The sequence below is a fragment of the Bufo gargarizans genome, chromosome 4 (assembly GCF_014858855.1).
Source record: "Bufo gargarizans isolate SCDJY-AF-19 chromosome 4, ASM1485885v1, whole genome shotgun sequence".
Taxonomy (NCBI): domain Eukaryota; kingdom Metazoa; phylum Chordata; class Amphibia; order Anura; family Bufonidae; genus Bufo; species Bufo gargarizans.
In genome coordinates this window covers 241,562,468-241,584,981 of record NC_058083.1, presented here as the reverse complement: position 1 = coordinate 241,584,981, position 22,514 = coordinate 241,562,468, and the positions used below count along the sequence as shown (strand labels likewise).

Sequence of the window (22,514 nt, the reverse complement as noted above, 5' to 3'; positions counted from 1 at the left end):
CGGACACTAAAACGCTGCAAGCAGTGTTTTGGTGTCCGCCTCCAAAGCGGAATGAAGGCAGAACGGAGGTAAACTGATGCATTCTGAGCGGATCCTTTTCCATTCAGAATGCATTAGGGCAAAAAACTGATCTGTTTTAGACCGCTTGTTAGAGCGCTGAACGGATCTCAGAAACGGAAAGCTAAAACGCCTGTGTGAAAGTAGCTTAGTTAATATCACCCACTAATTGTCTCACTTTGCTCCAGAAATGTGCACAAAAATGTTGGTGAAATTTTGATGCATATTTTCCCACCTTAAGCGAGTGCAATGCGTGACGTGAAAAACGCATCAAAACGCATTGCACCCGCGTGGAAAAAACTGAACAACTAAACGCAATCGCAGACAAAACTGACTGAACTTGCTTGCAAAATAGTGCGAGTTTCACTGAACGCACCCTGAACGCATCCTGAGCCAATCCGTCACGCCCGTATGAACCCAGCCTAAGGCTGGTTTCACACGGGCGTTGCGGATTGGGGCCAGATGCGTTCAGGATGCGTTCAGGGTGCGTTCAGTGAAACTCGCACTATTTTGCAAGCAAGTTCAGTCAGTTTTGTCTGCGATTGCGTTTAGTTGTTCAGTTTATTCCGCGCGGGTGCAATGCGTTTTGATGTGTTTTTTACGCGCGTGATAAAAAACTGAAGGTTTACAAACATCATCTCTTAGCAACCATCAGTGAAAAACGCATCGCACCCGCACTTGCTTGCGGATGCAATGCGTTATTCACGCGGCCCCATTCACTTCTATGGAGCCAGGGCTGCGGGAAAAAACGCAGAATATAGAACGTGCTGCGATTTTCACGCAAGGCAGAACTGATGCGTGAAAAACAACGCTCATGTACACAGACCCATTGAAATGAATGGGTCAGGATTCAGTGCGGGTGCTATGCGTTCACGTCACGCATTGCACCCGCGCGGAAATCACTCTCGTGTGAAAGGGACCTAAGGAGTTGAAGAAACACGGAAGTCATGTTGGTTTACCCAGCTTTCCCATAACCAGATTATTAACATCTGGCCAAAAGAGGGCCTCTCAATGTCTCATATTACATTCTTTTTTATGGGAAGAATTTTCTTTGAATGTGCATTAATACGTGGGTGGCTCAGGTTTTCACAGTCTCAGCAAGGTTAATATAACATTTATAGAAGTGATGAAAAAGAAATAAAAATAATCTAGAAAAACTAGATGTAAGTCATTTCCCAGGCGGCTTCCTGATAAGACGTGGGTTACGGGTTGACTGCGTGGGAATTTCATATTGGTCCAATAAAAAGGGAGTTATTATACCTGATTGAAAAGGGAGGTCAGTGAGGTCAGTAACCCCTTACTGGCAGCTCCAAGTAAATGTACCAGTAGTGTTAGATTACAGTCCCAGCTGCTGGAGGAAGGGTTAAGGGACCTTCACCAGCCTACCTTTCCCATCCCACAACCATGGTATCCTCCAATCATTACTACCCTCCTCCCAGAACATTAATAAACATAAGGCTCTGAGTCTTCTCCAGGGCTTACCTTGCTACTTGTGTTAGCTCTTTCACTTGGGGGATTTACTTGTGGGTCCTAATATTGGACAAGGGCTAAGGATACTGCGATTTCTTCCCTGGCCATAAGTCCCACCATGGCTAAAAGTGGCAGGGATAGCAGGGCCCTTGTGCTGGTGCTAGTGTTACACCTCGTCAGCATCTCCTTAGCTCAAGTAAGTGTCATCTAACTTCCTTCACTTGTCTTTTCCAGGTCACCCAGGTCATGATCCAGGTAAGAGATGGATTTAATGCCGTTGTGTAGGGCTAGAGGTTCTAGAAGTGCCATCACCTGCCTGAATGTGTCTGCAATGTGTACTTACAGCAAAGAAAGTGTTAACTGATGTATGTTTGGCTACTTTGTGGCCAGTTTCCAGCACTTTGTGACAGTGTTAGTGATTGCTCATAGTTGTACCTGATAAATATTGCATAATGTTCTGCACTTATCTTACTTACACACAAGGGCAAGATGATGCTTTCAAGTAGACTACTTTTACATAATCACTCCCTAGACATGCCAATTACATGCCAATTGAACACCAGCCGCCTGACTGCAACAGTAAGGCAGCCAGCCTGGAGAGACATAGAATGAGGGTACTGTGAGAAAGGGTTAACTAGGGACAGAGAGGGGTTAAGGTGTGATATGTTAAATGGGAGGACAGCACAGGGGTAGCAGGGTTAATGTAACTAGATAACCAAGGGTTTTATGCAGACAGGTTCAGGCGATAAAGGGTTAACAAGGAAGGGATGTTGGGTTAATGCGTGGTGAATGAGGGCGCAGTACAAGGTTCAGGAGGGGATCTAGGATGTATGTGGGAGCAGGGCTCACGGTTTCAGGTAGAGTTCAGGACAGAAGTTTGGGCCAGCTCACATCTTGGGGGATGGACTAGAAGCCGCCCCCACCCCCAGGTCTTCTGCACATAGAGGAGGGGGGCAGAGGAGAGACCTCCACCTCACAATGTCCTCTTTGTAAACCTTTTTTAAGGATATTGCAGAAATAGATGGATAAAAAAAAAAAATGAAAATAAGAAAGAGTGCATTCATCCTGCTGCAGGGGCTGAACAGTGGACACACTCCACCCATGGCAGGCTGAAACGTCCATAGAATAGACCACTATGTGTGTGTGTATATATATATATATATACCGTCTATAATTCCAGATGTCACATAGAGATAAAACCCTATAGTGTGACAATAGTTGATAAATGAGTGCCCTACTATCTTAAATCTGTATTTGATCCATTACCAGGTGAAAGCCCATTAGATGCCACCTAATAAAGCATTTGACTACTAATGCTCCTCATTTAGAAGTTGATCAGCCGGCTATGTATGTTCAGTCTAGCACTGCAGTATTAGGTATTATGCAATGCATCATCTACACTATTCCTAATGTATCCTATTGTTTTATCAGAGAGGGCCCCCGGGACCCCCTGGACCAGAAGGTCCTCCCGGACCACCCGGTGTTCCTGGCATAGATGGCATTGATGTAAGTATGACAATTAGAGCTGATTGACCTGAGAGTGTCTGTAGGTGCATCCTTAGTAAGGATCTGTTGGACACCTATTGTCACCCATGTGTTGAATGTAGCTGTGATTTGTCTGTGCTTCTTCTAGGGAGACAGGGGTCCAGATGGTCCTCCAGGCCCTCCAGTAAGTTTCCCTGAGCCTTGTGACTGTTCTTGTGTGTTCTTAACCTTGTCTTATTAGTAATTGTGATATTTTCTCTTATCAGGGTGCAGATGGGGATTCAGGCAAACCAGGATCTCCCGGGTTACCAGGCGAGCCAGGAGCCGATGTGAGTAGATTCAGTGTTGCATGGTGTTTTTAGAGATGCCAAGGTCGTATAAGGGGGAGGGAGGTCCCTGTAGACATCTCGTCTATGCTGTGTCTGGATAGAGGGCTTCTTGTCTGCGCATAGACTTGTGTTGGAGAGGATGACTGTGCCTCAGATCTCCCAGCTCCATTCACAGACCTCCCTTGTACATACAATTGAAGTAAATGGCCAGGTGTTCATATAGCAATGTCTATATTCTATCTTTTCCAATCCACTAAATCCTGTTTGTTATTAATATGCAGTACATAATATGCAGCAGGGTTGAGTTTGTCATTTGGCACAGAGACTGCAGACTAAAGGCTCTGCTATGCCTGAAATCTGCTATTCTGTCTGTTCTTACTGACACGACTATGTTGGAAAACCGTTTTATTTCCATTATTTCTGGATAATATAGGAAGGCTAGAGAAGGAATAGGGCATATCTCTAAAATTTGGATGGTAGTTGCTGCCAACATCTCAATCAGCTTTATTATATCTAATATCATAGTCTGTAGTAAGTGCCATTGAACTTTTGAATTATCTGTCAATATGTTACAGATTGTATTCAGCTGATTGATTCTAGCTATTCCTGGGAAAGCTGGGTGACGACTCATATGGCCCCATGGTAGCCCCTCAAGGTTCCTGAATGTCAGATCTGGTTGAGAAAACAGAGACTGAAGGAAATGCACTGCTGATGAGAGCTGGGTGACATGATGGTGGCCATATTAGTTGTCACACAGCTTTCCAGGGAGCAGACAAGGAAATGATGACTGCAGATCGTATACTGGACGTTGTGATAATCCATCAGTATACTGACAGCTGCCTAGCCATGTACACGGTGATTAGGAATGCTGCCTCATACATCAGGCGGTAACATATGGTATGACAATGTTCTCTGTGTCATAGCAGACGGTTCTTTACCCGGTGTCTTTATTTGAGGTGACACATAGCTCCCTGCCCAACGGCTTGCTTACTTTGATCATATTGTATGTCTGTCATATTGTGCTGATATGAGTTTGCAGAGAATATGCGGCCTGTATTCTAAGTATTCAGCCACACAAATGTATTTAGCAGGATGGATACGCAAAATTATGAAGGACGTCCGTGTTGCATCCGTTTTTTATTTTTTTCCGCAAACCCATTGACTTCAATGGGTCAGTGGACTGCATTTTGCAGCCAAGAATAGGGCACAGTCTATCCTTTGTGACCAGACATACGTAGGCAGAAAACCACACGGATGATCTGCTTTCCACACCCATATGTCTGTTCCGCAGAAAGATAGAACATGTCGTATACTTGCCCGAAAATGTGGACTGCAGACCAACTGAAGTCAATGAGTCAGCAAAAAAAAAAACGGATGAAACACGGATGTCATATGGACATCATCTGTATTTTGCGGATGCGTGTTTTTCCTGAGGCCTTACGTGTATTAAATACACAATTCTAATGGTATTTGAAACTTGAATTATTTTCAGCCTGAGAATAAGGCTCCGCAGTTTGCTGACGGTATATGTTACCAGTGTGGGACCTCCGTGGTTTACAGTCGGAGTAGTCGCTGTTGAGAATTCCATTTTTAACACATCTCGTACATGTTGGTGGTCTGCAAGGAAGGTTTTCCTTTAATGTATTTGGAAACTTATATAGACGTCCATATGCAGACGCAGCAGACTCAAATTTGTCACTTAACTTCTGGGATCCACCGTTTGACGCATTGCACTCTGCTGAGAATAGACGTTCATAAAATACAGGCTTCAGACGTTAAGTCAGATGCTAAAATCTGCACTTGAAGATGATGGATAATAGGAATTCATTTAGCGGAATGATGTAGAAAGCAATTAAAATTCGCAGCATGTTGTAACACCGTGCACTGCGAGCTCCGAAAATGACCCCGGCCATGTCATTTCTAATAAGTCCCAATTAGTGCACTCTGGCCTTCTGGGGTTCGGGACTTCCTGCTACCTGTTGTGGGCCCAGCGCACCCATTCTTTGATGTTTCATGAAGATTTAGCCACTTGGACGAATGTTTTTGTACTGTTTGCTCACTTTCAATTATTCCGTAGCAGTAATGTCAGAAATGGACAAACTTGTGTTAACCCTTTGCTCTTTTCCTCAAAGTTTGCTCTTGGGCATATACACAGATTTTTTCACATATTTCTTAGGCCTGTATTACACCGACAGATTATCTGACCAATCATTGGTCAGGTGGCCTATTACACACACAGATCTTTTGTTATACACACCAACTATTGGTCTGATTGGGCACAAATTGGTCAGATAATCTGTTAATATCTAATACAGGCCATAAACGCATGAATGCAGAAATCTGAATAAAGTACACAATGTGCTCCCATAATGTGGAATATTTACATTTATTATAGGGGTTCTCTGGGTTCTAGGTATATCAGATCAGTGAGGGTCCAATACCCAGTACTCTCAATGATCAGCTGTCCCCGGGAACCCCCGGTGCAAGAAATAGCACGGTGGATGGAGTTGGAAGTAGAAAGGTCCATCCACTGTGTAATGGCGCTGCTGGATTCCTGAAGCTCAGGTGATTGGTGGGGTGCCGGTTGTCCGACCTCCGCCGATCTGATATTGATGACCTACCAATTTCTAGAACCCAGACAACCCCTTTAAAGGAGTTATCCCATGAGTAATACATAGAATGAAAATCAGACATCACATAGTACATGACATCTCTTTCTAACAAAGCTTAGAACCAGCCCTGTACCTCACATGGATCCAGAGATCTCCACATTCATTCTCCAATTGCTCTGCTAGATTTATATAAAGCTGGCAGCTCAGGGGATGTGTCCTTTCTGCTGCAGCTAAGGGGATGTGTCCTTTCTGCTGCAGTACCCGCCCTATCTCAGCTCCGGAGGCATTTGAAGGATGGAACTGAGCATGTGCGGCCTTCTCAGTGAGCTGGACAGAGAAATGAGAAAACAAACAAACAGCAGGTGGTGCTAGACAGATAGAGTTTATTGAATAACTCAGTGGCTATACAAAATTATTAATTGCATGCAATTACAAAAGTATTCAGATCCAGGTGCTGGTTTTTAAACTGCAGACTATTTTTGTGGGAAAACCCCTTAAATATTGCCACAGATAACCCATTAGCAATTACTACACTAATTGTAGGAAACATCAAATAATATCTAAATCTGATACACTGATAACAGGGGCAAAAACTTTCAAAAATGTCCTTGAAGCCTTAAAGGGATTGTCTGGTGGAGAAGAAACATTTTCAAAAGGGTCAAAATGGCTTACAAAAAGTTTAAAAGTAAACTGCTCCGATGATCTTGTCAGGGGGGCTGCCTGGGTGAAAATGGGGATATGTCCAGATTCAGCTCTGAACCTGGACAACCCCTTTAAGTTATTATAGAAAATACATGAAAAGTAATATAGCAGTAGTATATGTGTATAGTGTGGCCTCGTATCTATACAGACCACCGGAGCTCTAGGTCCTGGCTGGAGTATTTTCACACCTTTCAGGTTAACCCTTTTGTCTCTGTGTTAGGCTACATTCACACGACCGTATAAATGAGTCCGCCTCTGTTCCGCAATTTCCGCATCCGTTGCCCCATTCTGCGGCCCCGCAAGAAAAAAAAAAGAACATGTCCTATTCTTGTCCGCAATTGGGGAAAAGAATAGGTGTTTTCTATGATGGCAGTGGCATATGCGGTCCTCAAATTGCGGAAAGCACATGGGCCGGTATCCGTGTTTTGCGGATCCACAAAACACCACGGTCGGTTGAATGTAACCTTAAGGGAGAAATCCATGTTCACTGTCTCTTAGCGCAAATACTGTCGCCACTGCCCAGAGGACTGTTGAGCAGACTACTGGATAATAATGAACTGAACTGGATTGGAGCTGCAGTAACCAGCTCTGTCCACTACACAACATATGGCGCTGTGTGGTTTAGTGCTGAATTCCAGTGCTGGAGCTACTCGGAAAGCGCTGATAGGTGGGAATATGAGGTGTCAGGCCTCCACCAATCAGATATTGATTGCCTGTCACTTATAATTTTGATCTTACAATGCAGCACAAAAAAGGAGCTGTGTAAATACCTTAAATACATATGACACTTAGGACTCATTCACACGACCATTGAATGTCTTGCATTATGTAAGGCTCTGTTCACATTTGTGTTATTTCCTACTCTGTGATCGGAGCACAACATAGAAAATAATGTAAGAGCTGAATCCCTGACACCACTGGCAGTCAATGTACCAAATTCTCTATATTGCGGTCTGCTGGGTCTCCTTTATAAAGTCTGTCATTTTTCCGTAATTTTTTACCGAATCGGTGACAGAAGCTCCTAACGGAGACTCCAACATTGACTATTCCTAACTAAACATCAAAGCCATATATCTCCTTCTACCTCTTCTGTTACCAGTGTGGACGGTCAATATACTCTCAAGTAACAGGGTACTGGAAGGCTAGGATGCAGAATAGAGGTCCAATGAGCAGAACCTTACAGAAGTCCATAGTATTGTAGGAAACCCTATAGAAAACCATAGGTGACACATTGTGGTGACAGAAGGCACCTTCTGAAACTCTCAGCCCTGCCACTTTGTATAGTTTTCCTGCTTTAACAGCTGCAGTCACTAAGTAAAACCATCTGGTGCCAGCAACAGCTAAATCTACTAAGGATACAAGCTAGTAAACAAAATAAATAGGACGGGGGAATTCTACACGAGTGCCTTCTTCCATCTGATACTCAAACAAACGTTTGTAAAGGTATTCCAGCAGGGACCTGAAAGCCTGAGCATGCTGAGCCTCATCAGATGCCTTCACTTTGATAGTGGAAATATCTTCTGTTAGGTAGACATTGATGCGGCACGCTATACATGTTGACACGAGTGATCACGTTAAGGGTATATTCCCAGGTGGCAGATTTCTAGAAAAGATTTCTGACACTGAAGCAATTCCCTTCTTCTGAAAGGGGTGTTTCTTTTTGGCAGCAAAGCACGTGGATTTCTACAAACCCCTTTCAGGTGGATGTGACGGTCACAGAAATTTCTGCAACAAATCTGCCAGATGTGCCTTCAACCTACCAGCTCCAATGTCTCACATACTTAAATGAGGAACTGCATTTGCACACTCTAGTTTTAAGAAAAACGTTAAAATAAAGATATTACTAAACATAGTACAACTCGTTTGCTGTAGAAAGGGGAATTGGAAGGAGGAAGTCCAAACTGGTGATGACTAAAGATGGAGATGATCTAGAACAGGCATGGCCAACCTGCTGCTCTCTGGCTGTTGTAAAACTTCAACTCCCAGCATGACCTGCTGTAGGCTGATAGCTGTAGGTAGTCTGGGCATGCTGGGAGTTGTAGTTTTGCAACGGCTGAAGAGCCTCAGTCTGGCCATCCCTAATCTAGAACTTTGATGGCTAACCTCCGGCACTCCAGCTGTGGTAAAACTATGACTCCCAAGATGTACACTTGCTTGGCTGTTCTCAAAAATCCATAGAAGTGAAAGGAGCATGCTGGTAGTCGTAGTTTCGCCACAGCTGGAGTGATGGAGGTTAGCCATCACTGAAGATACATTGTTCCCGTTAAAGCGTATGCCATCTTTTCACTCCTCTATGCACATGCAGTGCCTCAGTCATCCATTAGATGGCACTCAGGTAGTGCGCTTCTCTGCTCCATCTGGTTTGTTGTAGTCTTTTACGTGGTAACTGGTCTTTTGAGACTCTTCCCTTTACTCATCTAGATTATATATATTTCAGTTTTTAGACAACAGTGATATTTGTTATTTTTTTTTAGCCGCGCTCTCTTTCTTGTGAGTTATTTTTAAAGTGTGTCTGATGACCTTGGGTTAGTTTACAAAAATCCACACAAACTGTTATATATGTGTCTGACATTTGAGCAGATTTGGGCTGTATTTTTCTGGACATGTTTACTGCTCTTTTACTGTAACTCTTCGGATCTATCTATTGAAGAAATATTCTATTTGTTGATATGATTGGTTGATGGTAACGGTTTTTGAATCATCAATGTGCAATTGGAAGGATGATATAGGGCACTTGGGTATTTTATCTGTAGTCCTATCTCTCAAGGCAATGCAAACAGAGGCAATGTCCCGAGACATTTACTGAATAGATCTGGATTTTACTGTGCTTACCAGGGGCGTTGTTAGGTCAAAACATTCGGGTCTGGAGCCCAGGATGTTTTGTCCAGTGCCCCGAATGCAGGGCCAGCGGGGGCCCCCGTCCCGCGGCGCCGCCTCCTAGCTAATTTATTCACTTCACTTGCCTCTGTGTTATCTTGCACAGGCGCACTGGCAGAGGCATCATCGAACGAGGTGCACTGGAAGACGGTGCACTTCGCTCGACAATGCCTCTGCCAGTGCGCCTGTGCAAGATAACACAGAGGCAAGTGAAGTGAATAAATTAGCTAGGAGGTGGCGCCGCGGGACGGGGGCCCCCGCTGGCCCTGCATTTGGGGCACTGGACAAAACATCCTGGGCTCCAGCCCCGAATGTTTTGACCTAACAACGCCCCTGGTAAGCACAGTAAAATTCAGATCTATTCAGTAAATGTCTCGGGACATTGCCTCTGTTTGCATTGCCTTGAGAGATAGGACTACAGCACTACGGTGCTTACTAAACCTAACAGTATGCAACACAGTGTATTTGTATATTAGTATAGGTAGCATAGACTACAGGAGAAAGTGTATTTATGTAGCTGACCCTAGCTGTATCCATGGCAACCAGAAAACATCCATTGTTTATGTTGCCGTCTGCCCTATATAGATTGTCACCCATCTTTCCTAGATCAGTAGAATGTTGTCACTTCCATATTGGCCTGACCACCAGGACCCCCACAGTCATAAGGATAAAGGGGCTTTTCTCTGTACAGGACTGCTCCCATCCATTTTATGTGTAAAGAACTGTTTCTGGGCTCTGTTAATTTGAGTTGTAGTGCATACTCAGGGCCTGAATAGCTATAGTGACGTGAGAGAAAAATTAAGAAGGAATAGCTATGCCACAAAGAGTGACAAATCCTTGTTATTTTAAGAATAAATGCGGATCTCATTAGTATCCCCCACCGATCAGCAAGTTATGGCAAATACTAGCATACTAGCAATTTTCAGTCACTTTGTATGGCTGAATTTATATTTATTTGTAGTTTACTTTTATATGATATTTAACAAAATTGTTCACTTTTTTTGTGACAACATTGTGACAACATTCTGCAATATGTCACCAGGAAATTCACTGCTCACATTGTAGGGCTAGCTCAGCTGAATGTAATCATACCTTTCACTTAATGAAGTGATCAATTGCTAATGAAGATAGAGAGGTAGAAGCAGGTGGAGCATGGGTGCACCAAGTGGCTTGTGCCCGCCCTCAGTGCACTTAGCTGCTCATTTGCATATGGATTAGAAATACTTTTTCTCCAGAATGAAGAATGGTGGCTAATGAAAGTTATTATTACATTCAGCTAAGCTAGTCCTACAAGGCATTGTGCCAGGTTTAATGGTTAATTTCCTGGTGACACACTCCTTTTAAATAAAATAAACTTGCATGTAGGTACTATATGGGTTTCTTCTAAAGAAGCACTCTGGGTTAATATTTTTTATTTTTCATATATTTCTAACTCACCATCAGCATTCCAGCAGTGTAATTTGTTACCCTGTAAGGGTCCATTCACACGTCCGCAAAATGGGTCCACATCCGTTCCGCAAATTGGCGGAACAGGTGCGGACCCATTAATTTTCAATGGGGCCGGACTGTGCTGTCCACATCCGCATTTGCGGATCCGCACTTCCGTATCTGCACTTCCGTTCCGTAAAAAAATAGATCATGTCCTATTCTTGTCCGCAATTGCGGACAAGAAAAGCCATTTTCTACGAGAGTGCGGCGATGTGCGGTCCGCAAAATACGGAATGCACATTCCGGGTGTCTGTGTTTTGTGGATCTGCAAAACACATACAGACGTGTGAATGGACCCTAACTCAGTTGCATCCAGACATTTTGAACCTTTTCATTGTGGGAACCTGGTCATTTGACCTCAAGTCTCACCACCAACCCAGAGTCTAAACAGGAACTCGGTCTCTCCCTCTGGCTAACTTCCTGTGAAGTACAGGATTACATCATCAGCAATCAAATCCCATCTGGCAGCTCAAAGGCCCCTCTCCTCTCCACCCTCTGTGTATTTCCCTGTATATTATGAACTTATAATGTCTCCCCTATCTAACGGACTAGTAGTGTAGATATATAGTTGGTGAGTTTATACAGTGATTAGCTGCAGTTATATAAACCTTCTGACACACACTACCTGTCTGTACTATCTGTGTTTGCTGACTCTCCAGTGTAGTTCTAATGAGATGTAGCTTCACACTGGTCTCCTGCCTCCTGCATGTAAGAACTGACAGGGAAGAGAGATGACAGGAGAGAGGGGAGACAGGTTCAAGCTGTATCACATAGGAAAACATGGAGACTGACATTACACAGGACTCAGAGCAGTCCAGTGTTTTAAGACTCCATCTACTCTATCTCTGCAAAGCCAGGCATGATGGGAAATATAGGATTCATTAGGAAAACCATATCTGAGGGCAGAACGAACTGAATGCTCTACAAGATGCTCATAGGATTAAACTAATGCATACAGTATATGGGATGGCTACTGTACTGTACAGTCCACCACGCCAGATTTTGGGGAAATTGTACAGTATATCACTTCCTCTGTCTTACTGGGCTTCATGCTGTGAGGAAGGCCCTGCCAATATGTTTTTGATGTCCTGCTGTTTACAAATATAATCTTTCAAACCCGGCAAAACCCAGATGAACATGTAATAACTTTTTAAAAATCATATTTATTTACAAAATATTCATTATATAAAAGAAATAGAATCAGATTGCCATTATCAGGATACTTTCCACTCCCATTTATTGGTTATTCCTGGATTGATGTGTTCTGAAAGGATTTCTTTCGATTTTATTGCATCAAATTATTGATGTCAAGCAAGAATTTCTCTGTTAAGTCCTCTTTCTCCAAGTGACTTTTCCACTAGGTTTGATTATTTTATTGATTCTAGAGCTTTACATTTTAGAGAGTTTTCACATCTTATATAGTGATGACATTTTCCTGGAATATGATTTTACATTTTGATTGGTAAGGGTTCAAACAGGCCATAGAACATACAAGGAATTTCCCCTGTGGGCCGATGCCTAGCACTTCCCATGGCTGTTGGCTGAGTACATAACAATCTGATGTTCTCAGCATTAATTAATGCTAGGAGCATCAGATACTAATGCGCCTGGCCAGCAGCTGCTCTCCTGAATTCAACTGTATTGCTGTCCTCAGGATAGTGATACAGTTGAACACTGTGGCGAGGGTGGCAGTATTTTGTGCTGCACTGTGGTATTCGTTTCTCTCAATTTGGATCTGCCTACAACATGGAGCCACGTTTATTTTTATTTTTAAGGCAACTTTAGGTTCCCAGTCCACCTCTGGGACACAACCTCCTGTGCACATCCAACCGGTGATTCTTTCACTGGACGATACACATGTGCCGGATTGCTAACTGAATCTAGCTCCCTAAAAGCAGCACCTTGATCTGACTGACGTTCTTCGCCTGTCACTTGTACTCAGCTATCTGACTGCTTGTTAGCGTTCTTTCCTTGTACAAGTGACAGGCAAAGAACACATCACCGTTTATATCAATATATCACAGTTATAGAGTTACGGAATATTATGCACCACAGCAGGGAGGAGGGGGAGGCGATGAGGCAGATGGGGGAGGACCAATGAGGAAGAGGCACATGCAAGACACTATGTGGCTGGGAGTAAGCAGCCTCTCCAGTGCCCTCATGTGTACCTCCTCCAGATCCCTTACACAATCTCCCCCTCTAGTGCTGCACAGCCGGGGAGAAGGAAACAAGAAAGTTGCAAAAAACGCACATCTGCTAAATCTATACACGGCAAACACTTCCTTTTGACTGTTTCTACCTCTTTGGGAGATTTTAGGAAAAAAGCACGTGTGAAAGAGACCTTATACTATTCCTTTGATTTCCCTGCTGAAAATTGTATGAATAAATTGACAACTGTGCATTACCATTCCCCTTCTAAAAAAGAGGTGCGGGGGGGGGGGGGGGGGGTGTGCACAGTTTGTCAGGGCTGATTGGACATCATCAGTCTGTGCAAAGGCACAACCCCAACTGGTAACGTCCAGAATTATTATATTATGAGAAATGCATGCAGTTATTAAAACATGTCAGGTTTGTGCTTTACTGTAGTTCCCTGAGCAGGCCGTGGAGGGGAAGGAGGTGCTTTGCTGGGAAAAATAGTTAAAGGGACACTGACAGGCCCAATAACCATAATTAGCTGTACATATCCATGCACAGGTCTTCTAATGTGCATTTAAAACATATAAGTATCCCCCCTGTCCACATTATGAATACTGCAAACTCGTGTTTTATAACCTGAAGTAATCCCTGTTCTTTCTGCCCAAGGGGCGGGGTTTCAGCTTCTCTTGTGCCCAGGGAAGCTGAAACCCCACCCCTTGGGCAGAAAGAACAGGGATTACTTCAGGTTATAAAACACGAGTTTGCAGTATTCATAATGTGGACAGGGGGGATACTTATATGTTTTAAATGCACATTAGAAGACCTGTGCATGGATATGTACAGCTAATTATGGTTATTGGGCCTGTCAGTGTCCCTTTAAGATGATATTTTGCTTCCACTAATTGTTACCTGCCAGAGGCCCAAAGCAGACCTCCGGGACGTCAAGACACAGGCAAGATTCAGACCAGGGACCAAGAGAATACTTTATTACACATGTAATAAAAGAACATGACAGTAATATATGCTGGTTAGGCAATAGTGGTAGCACTACCACAGAAACAAGTGCACTGGCAGACCAGAGGCAAAACCCCATGGGCGGAGAGCCATTGAGCCATGTTCTTCACAGAGCCCCTGCTGGTGAGGATGAACTGGGCCGAGGGCTCACTGGTCGCACCTCCAGGAAGGTCCCGGTACACTTGGCTGCTACCTGCGGAGAAACACGCTGGTGAAAGCACCAGCGGAAACAGACAACAGAACTGGAACCCAAACAAACTCAGGACATGGATCAGACAACAAGACGAACGGAAACCAGAACAGAAGCAGATGCATGGATCCCAAGCGGAATGGAAACATGGCGGTCTCGGGCAGAGCTGCACACAGACTAGAGATCCTCCCTCCGGAGAACCCAGGGGCCCTCTCACGAAGGCAGGACAAACACAGGAACAGAAGCAGTAAGGCACTGCAGTACAGACAAGGAACAGACTAGATCAGAAGCAGTAGGCACTGCTAGGCTGGACATAGAACAGGCAGGATCAGAAGCAGTAGGCACTGCCAGGCTGGACAAGGAACAGGCAGGATCAGAAGAAGTAGGCACTGCCAGGCTGGACAAGGAACAGGCAGGATCAGAAGAAGTAGGCACTGCCAGGCTATCAGATGCAGTAGAGCACTGCTAGGCTAAACATGAAACATAAAAGAAACAAGAGAACTAAAGCTCATAGACGTCCAGTAATAGAAAATAGTATATTTTATTAATTACAAAAATGAATGGATAATAAATACCATAAAACAAGGAGGATAAGGAGCACAAACACCATCCCAGCATTACAGAGTCTACATGTACAACGTCAACAATGACATCCACGATAATTAATAGAAGCGAGTCCTAGTATGAAGACATCATGGTACTAACAAATAGTATAGCTATAACAGGTAATGTCCCCAAAGGGTATTAGACAAAGAACCGCAGCAAGAGGCGGCTGTATAAATCCACCGGAGCTATGTCCTGACTATATATGAAAAGCCATGAGTATGGATAAAAGTAACATGGACTCACCAAGAGATAACAGCGACCTGAATACCTGGGATGGCGTTACCCCAACAGACTGAGAACAGGCAAGGCATGGACCAGGATAACAACATCACAGAACAGGTACAAGAGATCAGACACGGACATAACATCAACATCATCACAGGACAGGTACAGAAGATCAGACAAGGCAACAACAACACATTACCAGGCAACACCGTGCAAAAGGGCAGATGGCAAAAAAAAACTGGGTCAGCAGCAAGGGGCTACACCCAGCAAGGCACAAGACAGACTGACCCCCTGGGTGAGCAGCAAGATGCAACACCCAGCAAGGCAGTAGATAGACTGACCCCAAGCTCCACAGCTCACCGATAGATATCGCTGGATAATGAGGGCACCTGATAAGCCACACCAAGGAACAGACCAGGGAAAGTTATCCCCACCAGAAACAAACAGGGAGGGGAGCCTGCATTAACAAAGAAGAGAACACACAGGCTGCAGTACTGGATGTAGCCCCACAGCCAGTACGCCAGAGCACAAACAACCCGTGACACAAACAGAAATGCATCCATACTAAGGCGATGTTCACACACAAGACCGCAGCCATCTCGCATAGCAGAACCAGCATACATGCGGATACCCACAGCCAGTACACAAAGCACATGCAGCCAGCCTACATGGCACCAGAGACAGGAGCCACAGAGATGCAGACACGGAAGCCACAAACACAGGCCACAGTTCACACACACCACTGCAGCCAGCATGCAGTCCCAAGCAACTAGCATACACAGGAGTCAGCCTGCAGCCAGTACGTGAAGGAGTCTGCAGCCAGCCAACATGGCACCAGAGACAGGGACTGCACAGAGATGCAGACACGGGGAGTACATACATACACAGGCACAGTTCACACAAGACAACGCAGCCAGCACGCAGCCTCAAGCAACCAGCATACACAGGTTTCGGCTTGCAGCAAGTACGCAAGAGAGCATGCAACCAGCCTACACGGCCAAAACTGTCACAGTGAATCGCACCGTGACACTAGTGCCCACCAATACTAAAGTAAGAAAATATTGCAGACATTTGTCAGAACTATATAAGATGGGAATACCTCTATAAAAGTTCACTCAGTGCTATGTATCTACAAGGCCAAAAGAGGGTTGCTGCAGCAAACCCAGGGGTGCCTGCTTAGTATTTTACATTTCTGCTTTAATCCTTTTCTATTATTAAATGCTGACTTCATTTGCACTATAGAAGAAGTATGGGGAGTCTGTGTGTGTCAGTTTGTCCTGTGTTTTTGGTTGGACTTTTTATTCAACAATCTGGGATCATACAGGGACGATGCAGCTCCAATAATAAAACCAATTTATTATACCTGTTCCTTTAATGGTGCCTGTGGATACCTCGTTTAAAAGGATATCATTTTATAAATGTACCTTTCATATTAGAAGTTAGCAATCGTTTTCTTTTGTCATTTGTTTGCCGCCTCATTACCATTCTCTGTACACCTTATTTAATATACTGTACCACTATAACATTTATTTTGCTCTGATTTCTTTAATGCTAACAATGCAGGGTATAACTGAAGTATTGGATTGTTATTCTTTGTCCATTATCATAGGGGCTGACTGGACCTGAAGGAAATGCTGGGCCTCCTGGATCAAGAGGTCAAAAGGTGGGTATGTTGAAAATCTAGCTATGGTAGATTACTCATAGGCTACTCTGGAGTGTCCCCACTTTTCTAGCAATCATGAATAAAAGCATGCATTTGTTATGAATTGAAGAAAGATTGTGATGGGATGTAGCAATGATAGAAAAGTAGCATAAAAGTCTGCCACATATTTGTAGTAGCAACTGCATTACAATAATGCACTTAGATTTCCTGCTACTGGCTGGTTGCAGAAGTCTGTATTCTGCCAGTTGATTTCAGATTGCAAACTGTTCTACAACTTCCTGTGTCTAGTAGGGTTTTCTTCTTCTTGCTGATAAAGGGAGCAATTCTGGTAGTAACTATATATTAGGTAACTGCTATACTCAGGAAATATTATAGCTATGGTCAATGTCGTTACGTGATGTTTTTAATTATTAATATGCCCCGTAACGTGATACATTTTTTCTTTTTTCAGGGTGAGCCTGGATTGCCAGGTTCGCGCGGTTTGTCGGTAAGTAAAAATAAGAGATTCAGACAAACTGATTTTCAAGTGCAAATGTAAGATGCAACAGCACTTTGCAAACATTGAATATATAGATTATGAATTGTTTGAATACTGTATTCACTATATCAGTGAATCTGAGGTTCACATATTTTGTGCAAAACATATGACCCCTTTTGCCCAAAAGGTGCCCTTTTACAGATGGGACCCTACACTAAAATGACTTACCTTACCTCAGGCCTAGGCAGGGAAAGGACGTCCAGCTATGTTGTGCCCTAATCAAAACAGCCTTAGGCCTCATGCACACGACCGTTGTTTTGGTCCGCATCCGAGCCGGATGCGGACCCATTGACTTCAATGGGGGCGCAAAAGATGCGGACAGCACACGGAGTGCTGTCCGCATCCGTTGCACTGTTCCGTGTCCCCGCAAAAAAAATATAGCATGTCCTATTCTTGTCCGTTTTGCAGACAAGAATAGGCATGCCTTCAATGGGCCGCCCGTTCCGTTCCGCAAATTGCGGAAGGCACACGGACGGCTTCCATTTTTTCGCAAAAAAACAGCACGGTCGTGTGCATGTAGCCTTAAACAGATGGTTGGATAGGATCCAAGGCCAAAATAGAGCCAGCTTCACCCCCATATATACAGGTGAAACTCAAAAAATTAGAATATTGAGCAAAAGTTAATTTATTTCAGTAATGCAACTTAAAAGTTTAAACTAACTTATGAGATAGACTCATTCCATGCAAAGCGAGATATTTCAAGCCTTTATTTGGTATAATTTGGATGATTATGGCTTACAGCTTATGAAACCCCAAAGTCACAATCTCAGAAAATTAGAATATTGTGAAAAGGTCAATATTCTAGGCTCAAAGTGTCACACTCTAATCAGCTAATTAATCCATACCCCCTGAGCAAAGGGTTCCTGAGCCTTTGAATTGTCTCTCAGTCTAGTTCAGAAGCTGGAATCACAATCATGGGAAAGACTGCAGACCTGACAGTTGTGCAGAAAACCATAATTGACACCCTCCATAAGGAGGGAAAGCCTCAAAAGATAATTGCAAAAGAAGTTGGATGTTGCTGTAAAGCACATTAATAGAAAGTTATGTGGAAGGGACAAGCGTGGAAGAAAAAGGCGCACAAGTAGCAGGGATGACCGCAGCCTGGAGAGGATTGTCTGAAAAGGCCATTCAAAAGTGTTGGGGACTTTCACAAGGAGTGGACTGAGGCAGGAGTTAGTGCATCAAGAGCCACCACAAACAGACGGATCCTGGACATGGGCTTCAAATGTCGTATTCCTCTTGTCAAGCCTCTCCTGAACAATAAACAACGTCAGAAGCATCTTAGGGCACTTTCACATTAGCGTTTTTCTTTTCCGGCATAGAGTTCCGTCCTAGGGGCTCTATACCGGAAAATAACTGATCAGTTTTATCCCCATGCATTCTGAATGGAGAGCAATCCGCTCAGGATGCATCAGGATGTCTTCAGTTCAGTCAGTCATGCCACGGTTTTATCTCTGGCCCAAAAAACTGAAGACTTGCCTGAATGCTGGATGCAGCATTTTTTTTTCCATAGGGATGTATTAGTGCCGGATCTGGCATTTAAAATACCGGAATGCCTGATCCGTTCTTCCGGTCTGCGCATGCACAGACTGAAAAAAAGGTGAAAAAAAGAAATGCCGGATCCGTTTTGCCAGATGACACTGGAAAGACGGATCTGGCATTTCGATGCATTTTTCTGACTGATCAGGCATTTTTCAGACTGATCAGGATCCTGATCAGTCTTACAAATGCCATCCGTTTTGCAGTGATCCGGCGGCGGAACTGCTTGCCGACTCACTCTGCCGCAAGTGTGAAAGTAGCCTTACCTGGGCTAAAGAAAAAAAGAGCTTGTCTGTTGCTCAGTGGTCCAAAGTCCTCTTTTCTGATGAGAGCAACTTTTTCATCTCATTTGGAAACCAAGGACCCAGAGTTTGGAGGAAGAATGGAGAGGCACACAATGCAAGATGCTTGAAGTCCAGTGTGAAGTTTCCACAGTCTGTGTTGATTTGGGGAGCCATGTCATCTGCTGGTGTTGGTCCACTGTGCTTCATTAAGTCCAGAGTCAACACAGCCGTCTACCAGGAGATTTTGGAGCGCTTCATGCTTCCTTCTGCAGACGAGCTTTATGGAGATGGTGACTTCATTTTCATTGATGCAAAAGGGGCCCAAACCAAGTACTGAGTACATATGCATGATTATACTTTTTAAAGGTTCTACATTTTTCTATTTAACATCCTTATTTTATTGATTTCATGTAATATTCTAATTTTCTGAGATTGTGAATTTGGGGTTTTCATAAACTATAAGCCATAATCCTCCAAATTATAACAAAGGCTTGAAATATTTCGCTTTACATGTAATGAGTCTATCGCATATATTAGTTTCACCTTTTAAGTTGTATTACTGAAATAAATATTCTAATTTTTTGAGTTTCATCTGTAGAATTCTAAAACAAATGTAGTCATTACATCCTATTAAATGGAATAATTGTGCAGGTGCACATACACAATGGCTGCGATAAAAAACTGCAAAAACACAATTCAGTAGAGATGAGGGAATCTAAAATTTAATGAGAGAGGCTAAGAATTACTGTTTCAGTCTAAATGAAAAAAAAATTTGAGGTGGATGCGGCAGAAGGTGGTGGTTAGGAGCTTGGATCTGCAGTTTGAAAGACAGGGTAAAATCAAAGGTTACCCTGTGGCTGTCATGGTGCCGTTCACTGTGACAGTTGTGACCGTACAGGCTAACTGCAGGCTGGCTGCGGTGGTGTGTGTGAAATGTTGCCTGTGTTTTTGTCTCCCCACTACATATCTCTGTGGCTCCTGTCTCTGAGTCGTGCAGGCTGACTGCATGCACTTTGTGTACTGGCTGTGCATTCCCGCGTATGCTGGTTCTGTGATGCATGCTGACTGTGGCCTTGTGTGTGAACAGGGTCTGAGTATTGATGCAGTGTGCGGTTCTGTCACTCGTTATTATGTAGGCTGGCTGCCTGTAGCCTCGTACTGGCTACAGTTACCCTAAGTATGCTGGTTGTTGTTTGGAGCGTGCTGGCTGCACCATTCTGTGACTGGTGTGAACTAACACAGGTATTGTTTGTTCGTTGTTTCTGGTACTCAATGTTCCGGGTTAACATTCCCTTGTCTGTTCCTGGGTTGGTCAGGTGCCCTTGTTACTCAGCTATTTCTACATGTGGGGCTTTGGGTCAGTCTTTCTCGTGCCTTTCTGGGTGTAGCCTCTTGCTGCTGACACAGGTTGTTTTGCCATTTGCCCTTCTGTGTGGTGTCGCCTGGTATTGCATTGATGCTATATCCGTGTCCATGCCTTGCCTGTTCTTCTGTACCTGTGCTGTGTATTGATCTACTCTGTTCCATGTTTAGCCTAGCAGTGCTCTAACTGCGTCTGATAGCCTGCCGTGCCTTACTGCTTCTGATCCAGTCTGTTCCATGTCTTGCCTGCAGTGCCTACTGCTTCTGATCCTGCCCGTTCCTTGTCCAGCCTGGCAGTGCCTACTGCTTCTGATCTAGTCTGTTCCTTGTCTGTACTGCAGTGCCTTACTGCTTCTGTTCCTGTCCTGTGCATGTCCTGCCTTCATGAGAGGGCTCCTGGGTTTTCTGGAGGGAGGATCTCTAGTCTGTGTGCAGCTCTGCATGAGTCCGTCATGTTTCCATTCCTCTTGGGGTCCAGGCATCTGTTTGTGTACTGGTTCCGGTTTGTCATCTGATCCAAGTCTTGTGTTTGTATGGGTTTCAGTCCTGTTGTTGTCTGTGGCTCTATGCAGGTAGTGGCCAAGTGTACCGGGACCTTCCTGGAGGTGCAACCAGTGAGCCCTCGGCCAAGTTCATCCCCACCAACAGGGGCTTTATGAAGAACGGGACTCACTGGCTCTTTGCCCTCTTGGGTTTTGCCTCTGGTCTACCTGTGTTCTTGGTTTTGTGGTAGTGCTACCACTATTTCTCAACCTGCATATATTATTGTCATGTTCCTTATTACATGTGTAATAAAGTATTCTGTTGGTCCCTGGTCTGTTTCTGCCTGTGTCCTGTTTGCATGTCATCCTGGAGGTCTGCCCTTGTGACAGTATGCTTTACGAGGCAACACCACACAGAAGGGCAGATGACAAAACCCCCTGGGTCAGCTGAAAGGGTCTACACCCAGCAAGGCACAAGACCACAAGCCCTACAGCTCACAGGTAGAAATAGCTACATAATGAGGACACCTGATAAGACACACACAGGAACAGATCAGGAAACCCTATCAGAACTAGGAGTACCAGAACCATGAATAAATACAATATAATACAATATCTATCACAGAATGCTGCAGCCAGCACGCCCCAAACATCAACCAGCATACAGAAGAAAACTGTAGCCAGTACGAGGTTATAGACAGTCAGCATACATAACGAGTGATAGAACCGCACACTGCATCCATAGTCAGACCCAGTTCACACACAAGGCCACAGCCAGCACGCATCACAGAACCAGCATACATGGGAAAACCCACAGCCAGTACACAAAGTGCATGCAGCCAGCCTGCACGGCACTGGTGACAGGAGCCACAAAGATATGAAGTGAATAATAGATTTAGGACCTAACCTGGGCAAGGTTAATAACAACTTTATTTACAAATGCCTACACAGGCAATAACAACCGATCTTGGCCCAAGTACAAATTTAATACTTCACTTTTATTGTTTAGTTCATTAAAAAGTGTCACTGATATATGTGATTCACATGTGATGGGACACAGACACACAAACAGAATAGCCTACTAAAGTGTTAAAAACACAGTCACGCGACCCACTGTGAGAGACGATGGATGTGGCCGGTAGGAGGCGATGCATATAATCGCTTGCTCCAAAATGCGTGAAGAGCAGAGGAGAATGCAGTGCCACCACGTCCCGCATATATTGTACCAGTAAGATTCTACTGGACTGTCGGTCCAGAAACCATAGTGGGAGAGTGATGCCTCAATCCCACTAAGTGGATCAAGAAAAATATGTTAAACCCACCCCTGTTTATTAATGCCAGGGTGTGTGTTTGCCACGTCCGCAGGTGCTGGTGACCTATCTGACTATCCAAATTGTTGCCCTTTATTTCTAAGGGGAGGGGGGGGGGATTTGTTTCATCACCCCACTACTCAAA

At 44.2% G+C, this 22,514-nt stretch overlaps 1 protein-coding gene across 1 annotated transcript in view; it reads left to right on the top strand.

Annotated features, from left to right (window-relative positions):
* LOC122935352 (collagen alpha-1(IX) chain-like) overlaps window positions 1–22,514 on the top strand; it is a 115,672-nt gene that overhangs the window by 4,954 nt on the left and 88,204 nt on the right. The window contains exons 3-8 of the mRNA XM_044291117.1: window positions 1,762–1,782; window positions 2,959–3,033; window positions 3,161–3,196; window positions 3,279–3,341; window positions 16,801–16,854; window positions 17,306–17,341. Coding sequence (XP_044147052.1) covers window positions 1,762–1,782; window positions 2,959–3,033; window positions 3,161–3,196; window positions 3,279–3,341; window positions 16,801–16,854; window positions 17,306–17,341 — 285 coding nt within the window. The remainder of the gene's footprint in view (window positions 1–1,761; window positions 1,783–2,958; window positions 3,034–3,160; window positions 3,197–3,278; window positions 3,342–16,800; window positions 16,855–17,305; window positions 17,342–22,514) is intronic.